Below are 21,418 nucleotides of genomic sequence, written 5' to 3' on the forward strand. Positions count from 1 at the left end.
GAACAGCAGGAGGGACCCTCCTTCCTTTTGGGAATCTCTGGGATTTGGGACAGGATGGGACAGAGAGACAGAGAGAGAGGAGAGTCCTGAGCCAGGAGCCCTGCCCGGGAGGATGCGGAGCTGCAAGCGGAGGAGCCATGCGAGGGACAGTGTCACCGTGGGGGCTCGGGGAGGGGACAATGGCACTGTGGGGCTGGGGGAAGAGGGGAAAATGTCACCGTGGGGGCTCGGGGAAGGGCTGGGCTGCAGTTTGAGTCCCTGCACAGCCCCGCTGCCGGGGGTTCCTGGAGGCGCTGGAAGGCACTGGAAGGCCCCGAGCATCACGGATGGGGCACGGCCTGGAGCTGCTCTCGCCCTCGCTGCTGCAGGAGGGCTCAGTGGAGGTAGGTGGGTTGGTTCCATCGGTACCAGGAGCTGTCGGCAACATGGGACAACAAAAGTGTCACCTCAGAGTGAAAGTCATCCCCATGTCCCCGCTGGGATCAGCACTCAGCGGGCAGGGAGCTTTGGAGAGGGGATAAATCACACCCTGCCCTCCTCTCCCTGTGCCCTGCGTGGCTCCCAGGGACACAGAACCCACAGCTGGGGCTCTCATGGATATTTCCATTCATATTCCAGGGTACAAACACCATTCCCATATCCAAGGCCATAGGAAGAAATCAGAATTAAGTGTTCCATCAGAGCATCCCCCCCTTGTTTCTAAAAAAGATCTTCAGGTGCCACCTGGCCTTTTTTTTTTTTATTATTTTAAAATCACAAAAGTTTTTGTTGGAAAAGAGCTTAATTTCATTTTAATGTTTCCACTGAAACAAGATAAAAGTGTTTCAGTTAGAGGTAAATGATAAGTGGGAGAATCCAAAAATCATTTCTCCCTTTTTTTTTTTTTTTTGTGTCATAGCATTTTGAAAAGAACTTACTTTACTATTAAAAAAAAATAAAAAAAATTCCCTAATATTTTCCAGACCCTGCTTCTACAACAAAACCTCACTCTGAGCAACAAATTCTTTGTTGCAGGGACAAAATAAGGGGAGGGGGATTCATGGCACAGGGTGACCCCCCCTCGAGGTGATGCAGCAGAAATCACAAGTGCAGATTTAATGCTTTTGCAGCCTCTAAAGGTAAGGCAGAGGTAAAAAAGATTCTTTGTTTTGCCATTGTGGAAGAGTTGCTCACAGCAGAGCTCTGTGGGTGGCACTGCAGGAGAGAAAACTGGCTGTGGAGTGGGTTATCCAAGCAGGAACAGCAAAATAAACCTTCCTCTGCTTCCTTCACAAGGAGTCAGGTGAGGACATTGTTTCTAATCACTTTGGGGCTGGTTTTTTAATTTATTTTTTTTTTAACCAGCACAGTTATTCAGGCAAAACCTGATTGATTTTCATTTCCAAGCAGAAAAACAGCCACATCTCAAGAATCACAGAATATCCTGAGCTGGAAGGGACCCAGCAGAATCACCAAATCCAACTTCTGTCCCTGCACAGGACACCCCAACAATCCCACCCTGTCCCTGGGGGCTCACACATGGGAACACTCCACTGGAACCTCTGAGAGCTTTCCTGCTCTTCCTGGAGACCCCAGTGTCGCCCTGGGTTGGTTTGGGGGTGTTTTCTTGTGAGCTGTGCCTTACCCTGAAGAGTTGAAGCCAGAAGAGTTCATGGCAGCTTTGGAGTTGCTCTGGGCTGTGCCGGGGCTGCTGGCATGGAGGGCACTGCCAGGGGACGAGGGCCTGCTGGAGTTCCCTGGGGAGCACGAGGATGTCACTGCAGGGGGAGAGCACAGTGAGCCTGGCAGCTCCTCCTCCTGCCCAAACATCCCCAGCCTATCCCTGTGCCCATCCCCTGGCTCCTCTGATTCCCTGTCCCTGCCCTGGGAAATGAGGGGAACCCCAGGAATGTTCCCTGTTCCTATCCCTGGGAATCTCAGGTCTCCAAGCAGATCTGACTCCAACCCACCCTTTTATTTGGCTCCCAGTTGTGCCTGCTTCCCAAACCTAAACACCCCAGCCTAGGGTTATGCTGGAAATGTTCTTTTGCCCAGTGTTTTCCATGTTTTTATCCCACCCAACAGCAAGAGGGGACTGTTCTTATCCCATCTGTGTGGGGGCACTTTCCCTGGCCAAAGCCAAGGGTCTGATGGATTATCCTGCAAACGTGAGCCCGAAATGGAGGAGTCAGGGATAAAAGGGCAAAGGAAGGAGGGAAGGGAGGTTTCCCAAGGCTCACCAGTCCCAGGCATGGTGCTGTGCACTGGATTGACGGAGAGGGGCCCCAAGGACCCTGAGGTAGAGACCTAGGCAGGACCAGAGGCAGGCAGTGAGCATTTGGCATCGAGAGGGGATAAATCACATCCTCCCCTCCTCTCCCTGTGCCCTGCGTGGCTCCCAGGGACACAACACCCACAGCCAGGGCTCTCATGGATATTTCCATTCATATTCCAGGGTACAAACACCATTCCCACATCCAAGGCCATGGGAAGAAATCAGAATTAAGTGTTGCATCACAGCATCCCCCCCTTGTTTCTAAACAAGATCTTCAGGTGCTACCTGGCCTTTTTTTTTTTTTTTAATCACAAAAGATTGTTATAATTTGATTGTTTTTGATGGCTGGAATAATAATAAATGTCCTGGCCCAGGTTCCATTCAAGTCCCTCACCAGTCTGGAGTTGTAGATGGGTGATTTGATGGGGGATGGCATCGGGCAGCTGATCCGCTTTTCCTTCTGGCGCCGGTTGCAGAACCAGACCCGAACCACTTCCTTTTCCATGGAGAGCTGCTCTGCTATCAAGGAGATCTCCTCTGAACTGGGCTTGGGGTTCTGCTGAGAGAGGCAGGAGGTTAAAAAAGCCCCAGGGGCTGCTGGCAGGACAAGGGTGGGCTTGGCTGAGAGCTGGGGAGGGGACAGAAGCTCCCTCTGAGGCCGAGGGTAAATATTTGGGTGAGAGATTATGTTCTGTGAATCACAAAGTGCCTCTGGTTCCACCTCAGCTCTCCCAGAGTCAGGGGGGGGATGAGTCACAGCTCCTGCCCCTGTTACTGCACAAATCATTTCCCTCTTTGACCTTTACAGCACCAAAATCTCTGCTGGGGTCACCTAAACCTGGTGTCCTCGGCCCTGTCCAGCTCTCAGAAGAGACACAGTCTCTCTCTTTCCACAGCCTTCATTCAGAAAGGGAAATAACAGAGCCCACCCTGCCCCTGAGTCATTTATTTTCACTCCTTTCAGCTCTGTGGGGTTTGCTCAGAGTCAAAGCTCAGAAATATCAAAGATTCCTGGCACAGAGATGCCAAGATAACATTCCCATGACAGAGAATGCCTTCTACCAGCTAAAAAGGAGCTGCTAAAATGATCTGGTGATGACTGAGCAAGTTTTGATATGAGGGAGAAACCAAGAAAAAACAAGCTCAGAAAAAGTTTTGATTTGAGGAATTTCCAATGCGCAGTTTAGTCCTATTGATTAAAGCTCTGTTTGATGTCTGGAGTGATTCTTCTTGAAATTCTTGGAGCTTAAAAAGTAGAAGGGCTTCACTTCTGAATGGGTTCAGGAGAAATATTTGGAGCAGCTAGTTCTGGGGTCTCACAAGAGCTGCTTAATGGGGCCACAGAGCTCCTGTGACACTTCTGCAACTCAAAAAGAAAAGAGTTGGGTGCAGAGTTCAGCTTTGGCCCAGTTGGTGATTATGGGAAAATGTGGTGCTAAAGTCATAATTCCCTTAGAACAACACTCAACAAGGGAATAATTGGGGATTTCTCTTGGTTTAACACTTCACCTGTTAACTCCTTCAAGCATTTGCTAACCTGCTATCAAAAAAAATACCCCCAAAAAAGTTCTTTTCTTGAGAGGGCCCAGTGCTACGAGCTTGCAAATGCCAGGCTCAGGGAGAGTTGCCAAGAGAAGGAAAGATTTTCCCCTCACATCTTGGAATCTCTTCTCCAGTGTGGAGCGGATGTTGGTCTCGATGCTGGTCCTCTTCTTCCTTTTCCGTCCAAACATCTCATTCACTGAGGGGTAGGAATTGGGGGTGCTCATGGAGGAATCCAAAGGAGCAGATTCTGGGGGAAGAGGGAGGGGGGAAAAAGAGATATCCAACAGGTAATGAGTTATTTTCATTCCCAGATACTTTCTGTGGAACAAAGGTGCCTTCTGAAATAGATAAATCGTTCCTACATTGTGGATCCTCCCTCTGATGATGATTAAAATGCTCCAAATCCATCAATGAGCTCACCCAAATCAAAGGAGAAAAATGTTTTAACCCACACACCATTTTTCCTTTGTGAGCCTCATTTCCAGCCTGCTCTGATAGGGACCAGGAGTGTTCCAATAATTTAATTTCACACAGAAAATGATGTTGGCCAAACCACTTGGCTCGGGGTGGCTGAGATGTGAGCAATGGCTCAGACATCCTGAAGGGCTGGGTGAAGCACGAGGCTGACGTGGGGTCAGCACAGGACACCACCCCAAATCCTGCTGCCCCTGGGAATTCCCCTCTCAGTGAAATCCTTCCTTTGCCAGCTGCACCTCCAGGGCTGATCCCTGAGCACCTCAGCACTTCCTCCCCTTCTTTTCCAGCTCGCACAGGGGGTGGATTAATGCCTTGGAGGTTCCTGGGTGGATGCTCTCCGTTTCTGCCCTGGTGTCACCTACCTGCGTCACTGAGCCACTTCTCCAGCAGGGGCTTGAGCTTGCACATGTTCTTGAAGCTCAGGTTGAGAGCCTCGAAGCGGGAGATCGTGGTCTGGCTGAAGTCGTTGCCGTAGAGCTTCCCCATGGCCAGGCCAACGTCACCCTGCCAGGGGACACCCAAATCCCCTCGTGAGTGCAGGGAGAGCCCTCCCAGAACCACAGGGGCACGGAATTCACCGTGGAATGGAAAAGATCTTTGACATCATTGAGTCCAGCCTATGAGCCAACACCTCCTCATCAACTAAAAAACATTTTAAACACCACCACTTCTTTGGGCAGACAATTCCAGTGCCCAATCGCTCCTTCAGTGAAGAATTTAGTCCTAAGGTAGCCTAAAGTTCCCCTCAGGCTGCTTCCAGGATAGCTTCAGGCTTGTTTCCATCACTTGTCTGCCAGGGAAAGGGGATTTTTTTCCCTCCCCAAAGGAATCCGCCCCCACCCCTGAATCCTGGAGAAGGTGCAGATATTGAGGTTATGGTGGTGAGGTGTTAGGAAGGGTTTGTGTCTTGATGTATTTGGAAGGGAATGCTGCAAAATAACCCAAATTTACCTAATCCAGCCTTTCCTTCATCCACACCTCTGCCCCGAACTGCCCCCATCCCCTCCCTCTCACCTGTGTGAACCCCAGCTTGATCCTCCTTTGTTTGAAAGTCTTTGCAAACTTCTCCAGCTCCTCCAGGTCGCTGGGCTCCTCGGAAGCTCCTGCTGGGGTCAGGTGCTTTGCCACTTGCAAGTGCTGGGGGACGTCCAGGTGGGGTTCAACCGAGGAGCCAGGGAGGCCAGAGCGCCCCACAGCCTGTCCAAAGCACCCAAAGAAGATGCTCAGGGTCACAAGAACAGAAAATCACGCTCTCCTCTGTGCTGTTTGCCCTCCCCAAAGCAGCAGCTGGAGCTCACCACACCCTCAGGTGTGCTCTTACCTGGGAGGCCAGGCTGGGTCCGGGCTGGGAGAGGAGGAGGCTGCCCTGTTGCTGAGGGAAGGAGAGGAGGTTTGGCTGCAAAGCTGAGGGGAAAAAAACAAGAGAGACACATCTGGTCAGTGAACACCCCCAGGGAAGCTCGGAGCAGGAAGCTCCATTTGATATTTCTTGCCCAAAATACAAGAATTTCAGCTGTTAGGAGCGTGTCTGGCTCTGAGCTGGATTATGAGAAAGAAAAGGTTCTTCCCGTGGCTTTTTAGCCTGCAAGGAATTATTACAATAATGATAGAAGTGAAATATCTCATTTGCTGATCCCTGCGTGTCACTCATCACACTCAGGCATTGCAGAGACCTCTACTCTTGATTTTAGGTGCCAAGCAGCAGAGAATTTCCTTCGTGGGGATCTCTCCCAGTGCTCAATTATTGTAGCTCTTAGAAAAATGGACATCTTATTTCCAATATAAGCCCTTGTGACTCCAACTTTTAGCCACTTGATCTTGTTAAAAAAACCCTGATCCTCCAGTTAATCTTGTGAGCCCTCCCACTCTGCTCTCAATTCTACATTTCATTTTCAAATGTCATTCAGAAGCCATCTGACCCTTTCTTTCCTACCCTACTGTATTTCAAATAAATTGAATTTCTTTCAGAACGCCGGAGCTGACACGAAATGATGAAAGGAAAAAAGAAGGGAAATCCATAAACCCAACAAAAACTGGGATTTATGGAGGCTGTGTAATTGTTTAGTTGACAAACTGCCAAGTACAAGCCTATAGCTCTTAGAGGGAATGTCCTACAGGATTAGGTTGTGTAGTTCCCCAGAAATTTAGTTGGTATCAAGTCCATTGTGAGTGAAACCTATAGAATTTAGTGAGGATTTATAACCTTGCTCAGAGCAGTCAATATATTTAATTGATTATAACTGACAATTACAGGGAAATCCATAGAAATTTATGGACTTCTGCTAATAAAAGGGAAAACACATAATCTCCAGAATCAATCACTCCCCCCCCCCCCCCCCTCTTTCTGCCTTCTCTTATTTAATTTAGATCTGATGTGTACAATCCCATTTATTTACTTAGGCTGGGGTTGGAATAAAGCTTCCCTAATGCTGGAAGAACTCAGAATTTGAAATCTGGGCTGGTAATGAGGTGCACATTTTTACCAGTGCAGGTAATTAATCACAGCAATGGCTTTGCCTTGGGACATGGCAGATGCTCTGTCATTTGGAGTCTTTAAAATCATGATTGAACACCTCAGCTGCAGCTCTGAGGGAAATGAAGGGCTGGATTCAGGAATCACCGGTCTGACAGCTGGGATGAAGATTTCAGCAGCAATATTTAGACTGACAGGATTCCCAAAATCTCCTGTTCATTCCCACCTTGAGAGAGCTCTCCCAGCCCTGACTCGGGTGTGGTAGGATTCGGGCTGCACAGGGAATGAGGAGTCACACCTGGGGATTTATCTGACAGCTTCAAAACACAACCAAACTAAAATTCATATCCCTTGGTGGAAAGGTTCAGCCCCCAGCCAAGCCCCTTCGGCCACAAAATCCATTTGTGGACCCACAGTCCAAAATCAGGGAATTCCCTGATGGCCCCAGGGACAATTCTGGAATTCTGGAATATTTTCTGCCTTCCTTCAGGAGGAAGAAAACTCCACTTGGACCAAATTCCACAAAGCCAACCTCAACCTTTGTTTTCACTCCCCACTGGCTGTGCATGCACGTGGCAAAAGGATCATTAAAACCTGGCAAACACCCATGCAAATGGAAATGTCCTGCACAAAAATCCAGCTCCTGGCCAGAATATCCAGTCCTGGTCAAGCCTGGAGCTGGAAGGGGTGACAACCAAACATATCTGCCAGAAAATGTCACTGAACAGATAAATTTGATTCTAACAAAGGCAGAAAAAGCTCTGCTTTGCAGTAAAAGATGTTTATTATTCCTGAGTAGAAGCAGGCAGCGAGGAATAGATTGTCCTGACCACATTTCAAACAAACTAATTCAAAATTATTTGTAAATATACATCAAGTATCTTTATCCATCACTCAGAGTCATTTGGCAGAGAGGAGAATTTATATATTGGCAGGAAGAAATAAATTCCCCACTTGCTTTTGGAGTGTGTGAACCAGTGGGTTCGAGCTGCGGAGATTTAAGGTTATAATCCTGAATTTTAGTTCATGTGGAGGGAGCTCTGTGCTGGGATAAATCAAGAGCACAAAGGATCCAGGTCCCCTTGGATCTGCCAAGTTATGAATTAAAACCCACAACATCCTCCATCCACATCCCTGGGGTGGGAGAAATGCTGTAAAAACGCTGGGGGTTAAAACAGAATTACAGGGACTTTGTCTGAGCGAGTCCTCAGTGCTCTCCTGGAGCTGATCTCTCCGTGTTTCAGGAGCAGGGACACCTTTCCTGCCCTGTGGAATACCCAAACCTCTGGCTCCCATCCCGGAGCTGCTCCTGGCTAAGCTGGACCTGTTCTGCTCCTTCCCTGGATTTACCCTCCCTCCAAACGATCAGCCCGACCTCTGATGAGCTTTCTGGAATTAATGAGGAGTGGGAGGGCTGGCTCCGCTCCCCAGGGAGCAGCTCCTTCTCCGTTTTGCTGGAAAAGCGGGAGCTGTCCCGAATCCCAGGCTGGGATCGCTGCCTGGCCCCAAGGTGGCACTCGTGGAGCGCACAAGGTGCAGGTGCCAGCAGCTCCCGCACGGATCTGGGCTCATCCCCGCGGTGGGAACGGGCAGCATCACGCTGGGAAAATCCATGAGAAGGGAGGTTTTCCCTAAATATTTATCCATCCCCGATGCCTCAGGATTTCAGCTTTTCTGTTTCTCACACGTTTGTAATCCTGCCATTCCTCAGTGTGGGACTCCAAACTCCACACACACTGGGAGCTGCTGCTTCCCCACTTTGGGCAGACACAACAATTCCTCTCCAGGCCTGGCAATCAAGGACACCTCACTGCCTCAGGCCCCCAGAGATGGAAACAAAAGGGAGTTGGGGGCAGCAAACTTGGGGGAAATTCCTTCATTCCCTGCAGCTGGAATTGGAGATGAACCCCCAATGTGCAAATGGACAAAACTTATAAAAATGTCAAAACCTGTGAGCCATTTTTGGGTGAGTTTTGTCTGCCCTAAATGCACCTGAAGGCCCTTCAATAAATAAAACTGCTTTTTATTCTCTGAATTTTGTCTGGATTCTGTTTTTAGGTAAGCCCCAAAAAGGCATCATCTCAGCTTTTCTTTCTCTTACCTTGTTGTCCTGCCTGAGACTGGGACAGAAGGAACTGGGGGACTGACTGCATGTGCCCAGGAAGCAACACCAGCTGCTGCAGGGTGTGGAGAGAGCTCATGTCCTACAGAAAAAAGAAAAGGGAACAATAAAACTCAAGGATTTATCCTCCTCACTCAGTATCTCCTCACAAATCCACACTGAATTTGTGTAATTTGGGGGTTGGAGAGCTGCAAGTCCAAAAGTTTCAGGTGTAGGAGGAGATTCTGTGCATACAGAGACATCCATGTGGAGAACTGTCTGCTTTTCCCTGGAGAACTTAACCCCTGATGACATTTTTGAGCTGCAGATCCAAAGATTTCAGGTGTGAGAGAAGAATTCTCACTGAATTTGGGAAGTTTGGGGGCTGGAGAGCTGCAGGTCTAAAAGTTTCAAGTATAAGAGAAGAACTCGGTGCATACAGAGATATCCATGTGGAGAACTGTCTGCTTTTCCCTGGAAAACTTAACTCTTGATAAAGACATTTTTGAGTCAATCAAACTCTGGTTTTTAGAAGAGTGAAACCTCTCAGATTTCAGTTTCTTCAAGTATTTCCAGAGTGAACTGCCTAAAATCACAGCAAATTGCACCAGGCTGTCCCAGCTCACCAGCACTGCTTCCCACAGGACTGCTCTGAAAACTGGGGGAAATTGAAGAATCCCCAAAGTGTATAATGGATCTGAATACCCCGTGAAAGAACGAGGGAAGGGATTACTGAGCATCTGTGTGCCCACCTGGCATCCAACTCCCACTGGAATTCAACAAGAGTTAAGTGCTGATATCCAAATTTTTTACCTTAGGGGAAAAAAAATTCCCTCGAGGAATTAATTTCTTCCCCAGTGTAAATCAATTTGAGGCAACAAGAGGCTCAGATTAGGAGTTAATCTGGTCTAGAATCCTACCTCCAACAATGGCATTAACCAGACACTCATGAATGAGGAAGAGCAGGGCAAACATTATCAAACACTTTCCCCTGGTGCTGTCTCAGCCTCCAATTGTTTCCAGTCCGAGGGATTTCCTGACCATGGGGTGGTTTGGGGTGGTTTCCCTGCTTGGCAAACCCTGGGAGGAAATCCCATCCCAGCACGTGTCCAGTCTATCCTTGAACCCAGGAGGAAAAACTGAGGAGGAAGATGAGGATTCACTTTTCCAGATCAGTGTTCCCCACCCTCTCAGGTTCCAAGGGATTTGGGGAGGGGGTGAGGAGCAGCCTTTTCCTGGGATCCTGGGAGCAGCCAGGGCACTCACCCCTGCGATTTGGCTCCCTGGCATCATGGATGATCCCTGCACGAGGTGACCCGACCGAGGGGGGATGGCAGATTGCAAGGAGTCGCTGAGGTCCTCGGTTTTAATCTGAAAAAGAGCAAAGGAATTGTAGAATTAGGGATGAGCAGCAGTGGGATCCCAGAGGCTGGAACAGGCTCCTCTCAGGGAATTTTCAGCTGCTTCCATCGCTGAAAATCAAGGTCATTCCACACTCCTGCTCTCCACTCCATCCCATGGCCAGTTTCCCTGCTCTGCCAAGCCCAGGGCAGGCTGGCACTTTGGGAATTAAAACACTTTGGGAATTAAAACACTTTGAGAAACAACCCATTTCAAGCAGCTTTGCAAAGTTTAAAGCCTTTTGTGGAGTTTTAATGAAGACAAGAAGCAATTCCTCATTCCAGATCACAACTCAAGCCCCAGTAGGAGGGCTGGACATGGAAAACCTCTCATTTTTCCCTGCACGAAACAGAGAACGGTACAAGGGCATGGGAAAGGATAGGTCATGGAATAGAAGACCTCAAAAAAGCAGAACAATCTCCCAGACTTGAAAATGCAGCACTCCAGGCTGAATTTCTTCCATTTCTACCAAGAAACAACAAGAAATTACAAGGAAAATCTCCTTCCTCAGTTACAAGCTGTGGAAAAATAACTGGGAAACTTCACAGGTGTCCAGTGGTCTTCTTGAGCTACTTTAATGTTCAAGCAAAATTCTTGTCCACAAGAAAAATCATGATTTTTAAATCCACATTCTTAGAAAAAAATGCACCCGGGGACCAGAACTGAATCCTTGTTTCTGGTTTATTCCACAGTCTCCATGTTCATTTCTAACATTGCTAATACAATTTTGAAAAATTAATTTATTAAGAAATAATAATAAGAATAATCTATTCCAATGGTTGTAGTAGGTGAAATATTTTGGTAGTGCTGACTGGAACAGGAGGGAGGGAGGATTTTGGTAGTTTTTAGGTTAATTCCTGAAAGGTGAGTGAGGAGTGTCCCTGCACAGGGGACAGGTAAAAGATACAGAACTCTCCTCCAAGAAAAATTTGACCCAAACCTTTTTTCAGCATAAGAACACCCTAAAAAAAGTTTATTCCTCATCACAGCAAGAAGAGCCTCTGATTCCCAAAAACTGGAAAAACCAGGAGGACTCTACAAAGGGCATGGTTTGAAACTCCTGAAGATTCACCCTGACTCTTAAGGCTGAACATCCCCAGGTCCCACCAGACCCCTTCCAAACCCCAGATCCCCAAAGATGAGGAGGGTCTTTGCCCCACTGATGGGGCTCGAGGCCCTGCAGCCTCCTGCCAGCAGAGGGGGACAAGAAATCCAGCTCTGCAAACACCATCCCAAGTGAATATTTAGAGTTGAAGGAGCTTTTCTGCCCATCTGAGCAAAGCACAGAATAATTTCGGTTGGAAGAGACCTCTACAATCACCGAGTCCAAGCTTTGATGGCCCTCCATGAGAGAAGAAAAGGGGAAAATGGGATCACAAGAGGCTCAACAGCTCCAGAGCAGGGAGCTGCAACTTTCCCCTGTGCATTTTGGAAGGTGCTGCTCCGAGGGAAGGTGATTACAACACCCCCTTTCATTACAACCTGAGCTCTGGACACCGCCGAAACTCGTTTTGCAATAATCCCAGCTCCTTGCAACAAGAGGTAGACATGCTATGAATTCCAGCTCTTTCCTACCTTTCAGGTTGGCATGATCATCCCTCTTAGCCTGGCAGGGCAGAAAAAAAATAAAAAAATATAAAAGAAATCAGGTGGAAAGATCTTCTCGATCGCTATCGCCAGCGATAAGTCACTGAATGTCAGTCAAAAAGGCTCAGGAGGACACCCCGTTACCCCTGAGCCATCCAGTCACTCCAGGAACATGGATTTATGGATGTGCTTTGCATTAAAAAGAATCCATCAGAGGCAAAAAAAGAAAAAAAGAAAATATATTAAAAAAAATAAAAATAAAAATCAACGTTTATCTGCTTCATCCAAGGCTGAGCAGTCCCAAGAAATGAAAGTTTTTGGCGTCTCAGAGAGCCGGGCTCCGGATCCCGCCTGAGCTGTGATCCCGACACGAGTGGGGTGTTGAAGAGGCACGAGCCATTTCCAAACTGAAATCAATTTTTCCAGCTGCCAAGCGGGACGAGCTGGCGGCGCTCCAGGGAGAAAGGGGTGTGTAGCCGCATCCCGGCATGGCTGGATGTGAGAACGGGAGGTGGGTTTGGCAAAGGACCGGTTCCCGATTTAAAAACAACAACATCTCCCACTGCTCCTTCCCCCGGCCCTGGAATTCTCCCTCCTGCGCAGTGGGCGGGAACCTGGGGTTTGTTCTTGACAAATCCTTCTCCCCCTTGCACCTATTTCCATTGGGTTTAGGCTCAAATTTACCTCGCCCTCCTCTTCCTCTCCCCGACAGGCCTGCAGCTGGATAATTGTTCATTAGCAGGAGTTCGGGATCTATCCAAAACTTTGGGGATGGTTTATGCAAATCCCGCTCTTTCGTTTTTTCCCTGGCTAAACCGGCAATATTGCCAAGTGTACATTAAAAAATCAAAACCAAAAAAACCCCAAAAAACCACACACATTGTGGGCGAGGCCACTCAATGCCATGAGACTCCCTTAAAATAATGTAAATTTCAAATTAATAAAACGAGGGGAGGAGTTGCCTCCTCCTTTCCCAGTGCATCTGCCTCGGATTTGCAGAAAATGCCTGCAAATATGGGAAGAGTTTTCCTTGAGGAGCGAAAAAAGGAGAAAAGAAAGGTTGAAATGATGAAATCCTCAGAGAATCACCTCATGGGGGTATTTGATGGGAACTCTGTGATTTGTGTAAAACCAGGAGCAGATCCCACTGGGATTGCTCAGGATCTTGGTTTTATGGGATGATCATGGATGGGGAAAGGGGAACGAGAAGTCACGGAGAGACTTTGTTCCCACTGAACTGCACTTGGAAAAATAACAGTATTTAAGGAAAGCAACGTGGCGTGCTGGAAGCTTCATTGCCCATGGCAAGGGGTTGGAATGGGATGATCTTCCAACCCATTCCATGGAAAAAGGAGCAGGGCAAAGAGCAGGACCTGCAAATCCCCAGGGCTGAGGTGAGGTGTGGGGGCTCTTGGCTGTGAATCCCCAGCACCTTCCCCCCCTGGGGCCAGGCCCAGGGCAGGGCTGGGAGCAGGTAACGGCAGCTGGAGGCACGGGAGCTCCTCGGGGCCAGGGCAGCAATCACACTTGCAAATCTCAAGTGGATGTTTGGATGTTTTCACAGCCCTGAAACAGGGTCAGCCCCCGAGCAAGCCGAGTGAAAAACACAGGAAGGGTGACTGGGTGGAAAAGAGAGAGTCCCTTCCGTAGCTGGCTCGAACAGCTGCAAGGATGGATGGTTTCTTACCTATCTCTGGCCTAAACACAAAAACAAAAAGCAAAACAAACTAAGAAACACATTGAGGGTGATGGAAAATGATCAAAGCTCCGGAGCCTGCTTGCGTAACTGATTTGTGGAAGGTGTTTCATAAACATTTCATAAGAAGGAGAATTATGAAGAAAACATCTCCCAACCTGCCTGCAATTACTGCACAAACTCTTCCTTACCAGTAGGAAGAAGGGGAGAGGAAAAAAAAAAAAAAAAGAAAGAAAGAAAAAAAAAAAAGGTACATTTGTTTTGTAACTGATCTGTGAACTTCTGGCAAACGCTCGGCTCATGAAAACATCCTGCAGACATCTTGCAGAGCCGGGGAATTGGGAAGATTCTCCTGAGCAGCTCTGTGTGCTGCTGCTCCCTTCAGATCGACCAGTGTTGGGTTCTGTGTGCTGGATCCCACTGGGTGGGCTGGAGCCCTCCATGGGTAATCCCGGTTTAGGGATAATCTCAACATTTTCCCCATCTCTCAGACCCCAAAGCAGCCCCAGAATCCTCCTTGGGATGAGCTCCCGGTTGCTCATCATCATCCTCCTCGCTCAGCCACCAATTCAGAGCCTCCAATCCTCTCCCCAAATCTGGATCTCTCCTATCCAAGCCCTGCCAGCCCTCTCCAGCCCCAGTTATCAGGCAGGAACCACATTCGTGGGAGATGGAAGACAACCCTAAACCCTATTTGTTGTGAAGCTCCTATTTAGCCAGTGACCTCTTTGAAACACATTTATCTGCCTCCACATCTGCCTTATCTCGCTGTCAGAACCAAGTTTAAGAGTTTGACTCATTCCCAGCCCTCCAGAGCAGAGGGAAGAGGAGGATCAGGTGCACACAGAGGGTCTGGAGCACCTGGCCCTCGCTGAAAGGGAACAACGCAGCTCTGAGTCACCCCAAAATGGTTTGAGTCACCCCAAAGTGCTCTTGAGCACAGAAGAGCTGCCTCAAGCTACCCCAAAACCCTTTGCCTGGAGCCCAGGGAGGAGGTTTTAAGCTGGAAACAGGCATTAATCTGGATCCAAGGCTCTTGCAGCTCCCTGAGCCTTCCCACCTTCCGATGGCGTAAGTGCTCCGCTGTGAATTACCTGCACACGTGGGCCCCATAAAATAAAAAACACACTAATAATAAATTATGGCAATAATAATAATAATAATGGGGTTGCAATTACTATTTCCACATGTACTATCCTGCATGTACAGCAAGGCTTAACAGACACCTGGAAAGAAGGCAGAAAACCTTTATGCCAATGCCACGATATTCGCCTTGTAACATTTAATATCCCACTGAAGGCTGGGAATTTTTGGAAGCTGTCAGCGTGACAGAAAGGAATTCAGTGTGGGATTAACTCCCTAACAGGCTCTGTCCTAAAGCTCAGCCATGGCAGCACGCTGGAAAATTCAAATGCAATCCCAAACCTCAGCACACCTGCATCACCTTACACGAGGCCCTTGAGTTTATTAATTGAGGTCTGATCTGATAGGGTTTATCCTCAGCTTCAGCTTGGGATGTAAATGGTTGTGCTGGAGTCAAAGTAGGGGTGGGAAATCAAAACTTTAGGAGCAACCAAGCTGCACACTCGACAGGAGAAAACAAACAGAACCACACGCAGCTTTTGTGGGCTCTCTGAGACAGCTTTTCCCTGGAATTTTTGCTTCCAAACAAACAGGGAAGAGAGAGAAGTCCCCCCTTTGCTGAACCTCAAATGATCACCTGTGGCACAGCAGGTTTCCAAAGCAGGAGCTGGGCAGGGGAGAGGAGAAGCAAAGCAGAGGTGGGAAGAGCACCTGCCCTGCCTGGCCACGCTCAGGGACACCTGCTCAGGTGGGAGTGTCCTGGCTGCTCGCAGGGCCTCGGGAGCACAGAGCCTGCTGAGTGATCTCAGGAGGTGCTCTGTGCTCAGGGGAACACAGAACTGCTGAAAAGATACTGGAAAAGCAACTTCCAGCACCTTCCCTCTTGCCAGTGAGGCTCAGGTACCTTCCCTGCCAAGGCCCATGGGCATCCCAAATGGGGCAGTTTTACAACAGGCAGGGGGAGATGTCATTTTCTTGGTCAGAGTGGCCACAACCTCCACTCCAAGCATGGGAAATTAATTTCCCACCATCAAGGCTGTGATTTCTCCCCTGTCTCCCTCCCAGGACTCCCCCTGCCCCAGCCTTCCCATGGGTTGCAGCACTGCTCCCTGCACCTCTCTCCATTTCACTTGCCCAACTCCCAAACCTCTCCAGAACTCCACCTCTGCCTACACCCCCGTGCTTATCTGCTCTGCTCCCACCCTGGGCTGCATCCCTGCCCCTTTCCTTATCACCCTGATTTCACACACACCACTCCATGGCTTCTCCCCTGCCCTCCTGCAAGCTCACACAGGTCCCCTGGAGCCCGAGCACGTTCCTGTTCCACTCCAAAGTTGCCTTGTTGGGATTTTCTGGGCTGAGAATCTGCCCTGAATGAAAAATGTCCTTTTTTTTTTTTTTTTTTTTTTTCCCATGCACCCCTTGCCTACAGGGAGGAATCTCTGTTTGTTCAGGACTCTCTGTGCCTTCTGGCAGTGACAAATGCAAACACCTGGCGCTGCGTGGATATCCTGGGATTAGTCATCCACGGGGAGAGTGTCCACACAGCCCTGCTAGCCCTTGGTAGGGACACATCCCGCTTTTAGGAGGAATTAAGCTGGAATCAGACTGGGGCTGGCTCCATCCCAGCTCCACAGGCCTCTCCTGTTGGTCCCTGGCACTTTTGGAATCAGCTGCTGTGCCCCAGGGAGCTGGGACACGAGAGGAGCAGCTGGAGGGATGGCATGGGACACACTGAAAGAGAAAGGGAGCGTGAGGAAGGTGGGACAGCATCCCACAGGGTTTCGTTTTGGGTGGGGGGATGAAGCCCAAGGGTTGGGGGAGCTCAGAGCCAGCTCTCTGCTCCCAAGCCATGCAAATTCCAAGGTTTGGGGAAGCAGGCAGGAGGGTTCCCTGCTGGATAAAGCCACTGATCCCACACAGAGCAGCTCAGCCCCGCTGGGGAGGGAGAAAGTGCCCTCTGATGTCCAAAATTAGAGGCCTTGCTTGAAACCCATCACCTTCCCCTCCGTGTGCTGGGACCTGCCCTCGTGCAGGACGGGCACAGGGCCCCACCCTGGCTGGGTGCTGCAGCTTTGGGGTGGATTCTTGGAGCTCAGCACATGAAAGGCCTTCAAGGACTCGGAGTCCTCTCCTCATCAGCGGTGACTCCCTGAGAGTCACATCCAGGCGCAGCAGTTCGTGCCACCCAGCCCTCAGAAAGGTGCTGGGCCACCTGGATTGTGGCTGCTCCAGTGACAGCCGTGCCCTGGGCTGAGCAAAACAAGTTTTGTGACCCTTCAGACAGGTCTGTGAAACCAGGGCTTGTCCCTTGTGAGCACAGAAAGCGTTTCCTGAGGGATGAGCAGGGAATTTGCACAAAAATCTCTGTCTCTCCCTCTCGGACAGACCTGAAACAGCTGTACCAGGTATTTTGCCAAGGAAACAGGTGTAGGAATCACATTATAAATGAAGTTTGCCCTTTAAAAGTAGGACAGCAGGAGTTTGGGAGTTTGGATGTTAAGGAACAGATAAAATCCAGCCAACTCTGGGTTGTTGTCAACAAATTAATTCAGTGGTTTCAGTCCACCTCTTGAGAAAAGCAATTAAAAAGGCCAAATCCTTGCTCCTAATTGCATCCCCTTTCCCTCACAAGTTCCCCTGGCCTGTTTTGGAGTTCATTCCCAGCAAGCTCATCCGAGAACAAACCCAGCCTGAAGAAGGGGTTCCTCTGCATATCTGTCCTAAGCAAAGCAGGGCCAGATTTAGACACAGAGGACTTTCCCTGGAGCCAGGGCTTTCTCTGATGCTTTCCCAAAGGGCTGCATTTCAATGAGGAACCTGCACACAAACAAATTTATGCAATCAGCCTGTCCCTAGGACAGAGCAGGGAGACTTCAAAAGGGAAAGGCCAGGGCAGAGCTGAGCTTAGATCCAGTGTCAGGCGAGGCAGATACAAGGCCAGCCCTGATTTCCAGCCAGGGGAGGCTCAAGAGATGAAAAGCAGATGCAAGGCTTAGGCTGATCCCCTGGGGCAATGGGGAGAAGAGAGAGTGAAATCTGAATTGATCCCCAGAGGGGAGAAGGAAGCAGGATGTGAACCTCCCCTTGAGAGGAGGGCAAAGCAGGACTGGGATGGAAATCTGGAGGGCAGACTGAAACCTGAGCTACCCACAGGGGGAAAAGCCAAGCAGGAACAGCAATGACATCCAGGGAGCACCTGAGATTAGGGGGAGGTGGGAACACGGAGCAGAATGAAAAGCTATGAGAGAGCTCCCCGGGGGGAGGGAAGCCCTGGTAGAGTGAAATTAAATGTGCAGGGAGTTTTGCATCCCAGATATTAATAACAAACTACCCGGCGAGTTAGGCCCTTCTCTGCACCTTCAAAAGGATGGAGGGGAGGAAGAACTTGTCTGTGGTTGAGCACAAGACGGTGAATCAGAGGATGGGAGTCCATAACCCAGCTCAGGCCCCTGGATTTCAATAGAGCCCAATGTCCACGGGCAACTGGCCCATGAAGCACCCCCTGATCCCAGCTGCAATCAGAGCTCAGCATCTTTGGGAAAAGCCTCTCTGGCTTTTCCAGCCTGGGAGTCAGGCTGTGTCTGCAAAACACCTTCCAGAGGCACCAAGGGATGCTAAATCATTAGCAAAGAGCCTTCAGACGTGTGGGTGGAAGGTACCAAACAAGGTCAGGGTGTTTATTAGTGGCACTGAAAAGGAGCCACCAGGGATTTCACATCTCAGGTTCAGTTTTTGCCCATTTTGAATTTCTCACATCGTGTGCCTACAGGACATCAGCTGTGGAGCCCTGAGATAACTCAAAGCAACTGCTGGAAATCCCACACAGACCTCAGAAATTAAAGTTTCTTTGGGCAAGGACTGTCAGATATGAACAGAGCAGGGAGAGGAGTTAGACAAGGAGGTCCTGAGGGAAAGGAACCCCTTCAGCACCTCTTGTAAGAGAGCAGGGCAGTAACACACAGGATGCTTGACCTGCTTTTAGAAAGGAGGAATTTTTCAACAGAGCCAGCTGAAAATAATAATTTATTTTTTTTTCTTTCTAGGAAGCCTGTTGGAAATCTGTATCCTTCCTACACCCCCTGAGTGGTGTAAACTAAAGACAGCAAACAACAGGAATAAAGAACCAACAGGAAAACTGAAATTAGGCCCTGCTCAGGCACTTCAGTGCCTGCCTGCCTGTCTTAAACATTGTCAAATCTCCCAGCCAGATCACTTCAGATTGATGTGACTGATGCTAATGACAGGTTTGATAAACAAACGACAGCCTGTCCTGCAAGGGTCAGCCCTTTGCTGGCATGAAGAGTGCCTGACACATTTGGATAGGGAGCAGAGGCAGATCCTGCCCAGCTCTGCTCACACAAAAACTTGTCAGCTCCATTTCAAGAGAGACATTTTCCCTCCCAGCTCTGGAGAGGAGCTCTCATTCCCTCCTCTGGAAGAAGAAGAGCTGATCCTGCATTCCTCCCCGGACCAACAAGGTCCTGCCATCACTTCCCTGCTGGAAAAGCACTCCTGGCTTCAGCAGCTGTGCATTCTCCTCCCCCAGCTGTGGACAGATGCACATCACCGTGAGCTGGGCTCAACCCTCACAGCACTCACACAAGCCCTGGCACCTCCCAAAACCATCAGCCCTCCGTCCCTGTGTGTATTCCAGCAGGCAGCTCTGTCCCAGGGCTCAGCTCCAGACACCTGGCTCTCCAGAGCAGCTACAAAAACAAACAATCCAGAATTTCCTAAAGGCTGAACAGGGAATTAAACCCGAGCAGAGCTGAGGACAGCCCGGGCAGGATCACCACATGGCAGCCAGGGGAAGCTCCAATTCCAGCACTCCCAGCACCTGTCCTGCTCCCATTTGAGGCAAAGTGGGTTTGAATTTTGCCAGGAAAAGGCAGAGACACTCAGATCTGTCCCAGCCATGCTCTGGCCACCATCCCAACCCATCAGGAGGCAGATGTCCCCGTGCAGGCTGCCAGCACCGAAGGTGAAAGTTTATTACTGTGCCTTTGCATTTCCCTCGCCATAAACAGGAAACAACCAGCATTAGACTCACTAAATAAAAAAAAGCCAAACCAGATAGGCAAGGCAGAAGATGCTGCTTTTTCCATCCACACCCTTTTCCCTCTCATTCACATACAAATTACTGTTGCATCCAGGTGGGAGGAGAGTTTGAAGAGGGGAGGGAAAGGGGGGGGAGAGAAGAAATGTTTGCCAAATAGGCTGAGGGATCAGAGGCAGCTTTCTCATAAAGCGCAGGGCTGACCCACAAACTGCTAGAAAACCTCAAACTCCGCAAGAGTTTCCCTCCCTCCCCGCTTGCAGGGTGAGAGCAGCCCCAGCAGGGAGATGGGAGGCAGGGAAGGGGTCTAACCAGGTCACTCCACCCTTCCCATCCCGCCCGGAGCACAACACGGGAGGGAGGGAGGGAGGGAAGCAGACCTGAAATGTAGGCCATCTACAAAGGCTGGGGGAGAGGCTTCAACGATGTGAGATTTATGATCTTCAAAGTGATTAGAGCCCAGCACTCCAAATAAAGGCAAAGAGAGCTCCTGCAGTCAGTTTGGAGTTGGGTTTCAAACCATCCTGCCCTGGCTTCGGTTTGAGAACTTGAATTGCAAGCTAATGAAAAAGGGGGGGAAAAAAAAAAGCACCTAAAACCAACCTCAAACCCCAAACCAAATTAAAAAACCCACCAACCTCTACCCCTAATGAAAGAGCACAGCACCTGATTTTACATGAAAACACTTTGATATTTCCAGCTCTCCTCTCTTCCTTTTTTCTCGTCATTTGAAATCTATTTGCTGAATTGAGCATGAATTCACCAACAGCTGAGGTCAACCCTAAATGTGAGTGTGGAGCCCGTGTGCGTTTGGGCTCCTGCTCATTTAAGATAATAATTTAAAATAATAATTATTATTTTAAATAACAATACTTTCAAATAGTAATTATTATTTTAAATAATAATGATTCAAAATCACTCTACCCATGGCCTTGGGAGGGCCAAGAGAGGGAGACAAAGAGCCACTTGCACAGGGCTGTGTCCACTCGGGGACTGTTACATCCCACCCCTGGCATCACTGCAAACCCCCTCAGTGGGCTCTGGGGAATCAGAGCAGGTTAAAAATAAAATAAAACAATAAAACTAGCTCATTCACAGTCTTTTGCTTTTTAAACCTTGCTAAATCCCCAGCTAAGTTGGCTATCCAGTTACACAGGCAAGCTGGAATAAATGAATTGGATTTTGCGGTGCTGTTTTGGTGGAGGGTGGAAAATAAAAGTGAAAATGCTGACAAAAAATAAAAAATAAAGCATAAAGACACAATTTCTTTTTAGGAGGAGGATATTTCTACTGCCTGCAAGCCTGGCTGCCCCCACAGCTTCCCCAGCATCACCCAGAGGAATACAGAGGGTGGTGGGTCAGATCAGCAGCGCGTGTAAATCAGCATTGCTCCAGCACCTCTCCTCGATTAACCCCAGCCCCAACACCTCTGTGCTGCTGCCACAGGAGATGTTTTCCTGCTCATTTCTATCTGAAATATCCTTTTATCACCCCCCTGAGCTGATTGGATTCTTCTCCAGGCCCTGGGCTGGAGACACAGGGCTTTTTGTTTGCAGCTGGGGATTCCAGAATCCTGGAAGATGGCTGAGCGTGTCAAGACACCTTTGGTAGGAAGGGGAGACCCACCCAAGGCTGGAGCAGCCAAAGCAAACAAACAAACAGCAGCCTGGCTGACATTTGTCACGGTGAGAGCCACCAAGGGAAGCTTGAGGGACAAAAAGCCACGTGGAAGAGGCGCAGCT

At 49.1% G+C, this 21,418-nt stretch overlaps 1 protein-coding gene across 1 annotated transcript in view; it reads right to left on the reverse strand.

Annotated features, from left to right (window-relative positions):
- Window positions 1-262: 262 nt before the first annotated feature.
- The window catches only part of POU2F3 (POU class 2 homeobox 3), a 37,789-nt gene continuing 16,633 nt past the window's right edge, over window positions 263-21,418 (reverse strand). Inside the window, exons 5-14 of the mRNA XM_058857049.1 lie at window positions 10,117-10,221; window positions 8,851-8,953; window positions 5,598-5,680; window positions 5,291-5,473; window positions 4,639-4,780; window positions 3,910-4,046; window positions 2,649-2,810; window positions 2,220-2,286; window positions 1,625-1,757; window positions 263-414 (exon numbers count right to left, since the gene is read on the reverse strand). Of these exons, the coding sequence (XP_058713032.1) occupies window positions 375-414; window positions 1,625-1,757; window positions 2,220-2,286; window positions 2,649-2,810; window positions 3,910-4,046; window positions 4,639-4,780; window positions 5,291-5,473; window positions 5,598-5,680; window positions 8,851-8,953; window positions 10,117-10,221 (1,155 nt within the window). The 3' untranslated portion in view covers window positions 263-374. The remainder of the gene's footprint in view (window positions 415-1,624; window positions 1,758-2,219; window positions 2,287-2,648; window positions 2,811-3,909; window positions 4,047-4,638; window positions 4,781-5,290; window positions 5,474-5,597; window positions 5,681-8,850; window positions 8,954-10,116; window positions 10,222-21,418) is intronic.

This window comes from Poecile atricapillus, chromosome 25, assembly GCF_030490865.1.
Source record: "Poecile atricapillus isolate bPoeAtr1 chromosome 25, bPoeAtr1.hap1, whole genome shotgun sequence".
Classification (NCBI taxonomy): Eukaryota; Metazoa; Chordata; class Aves; order Passeriformes; family Paridae; genus Poecile; species Poecile atricapillus.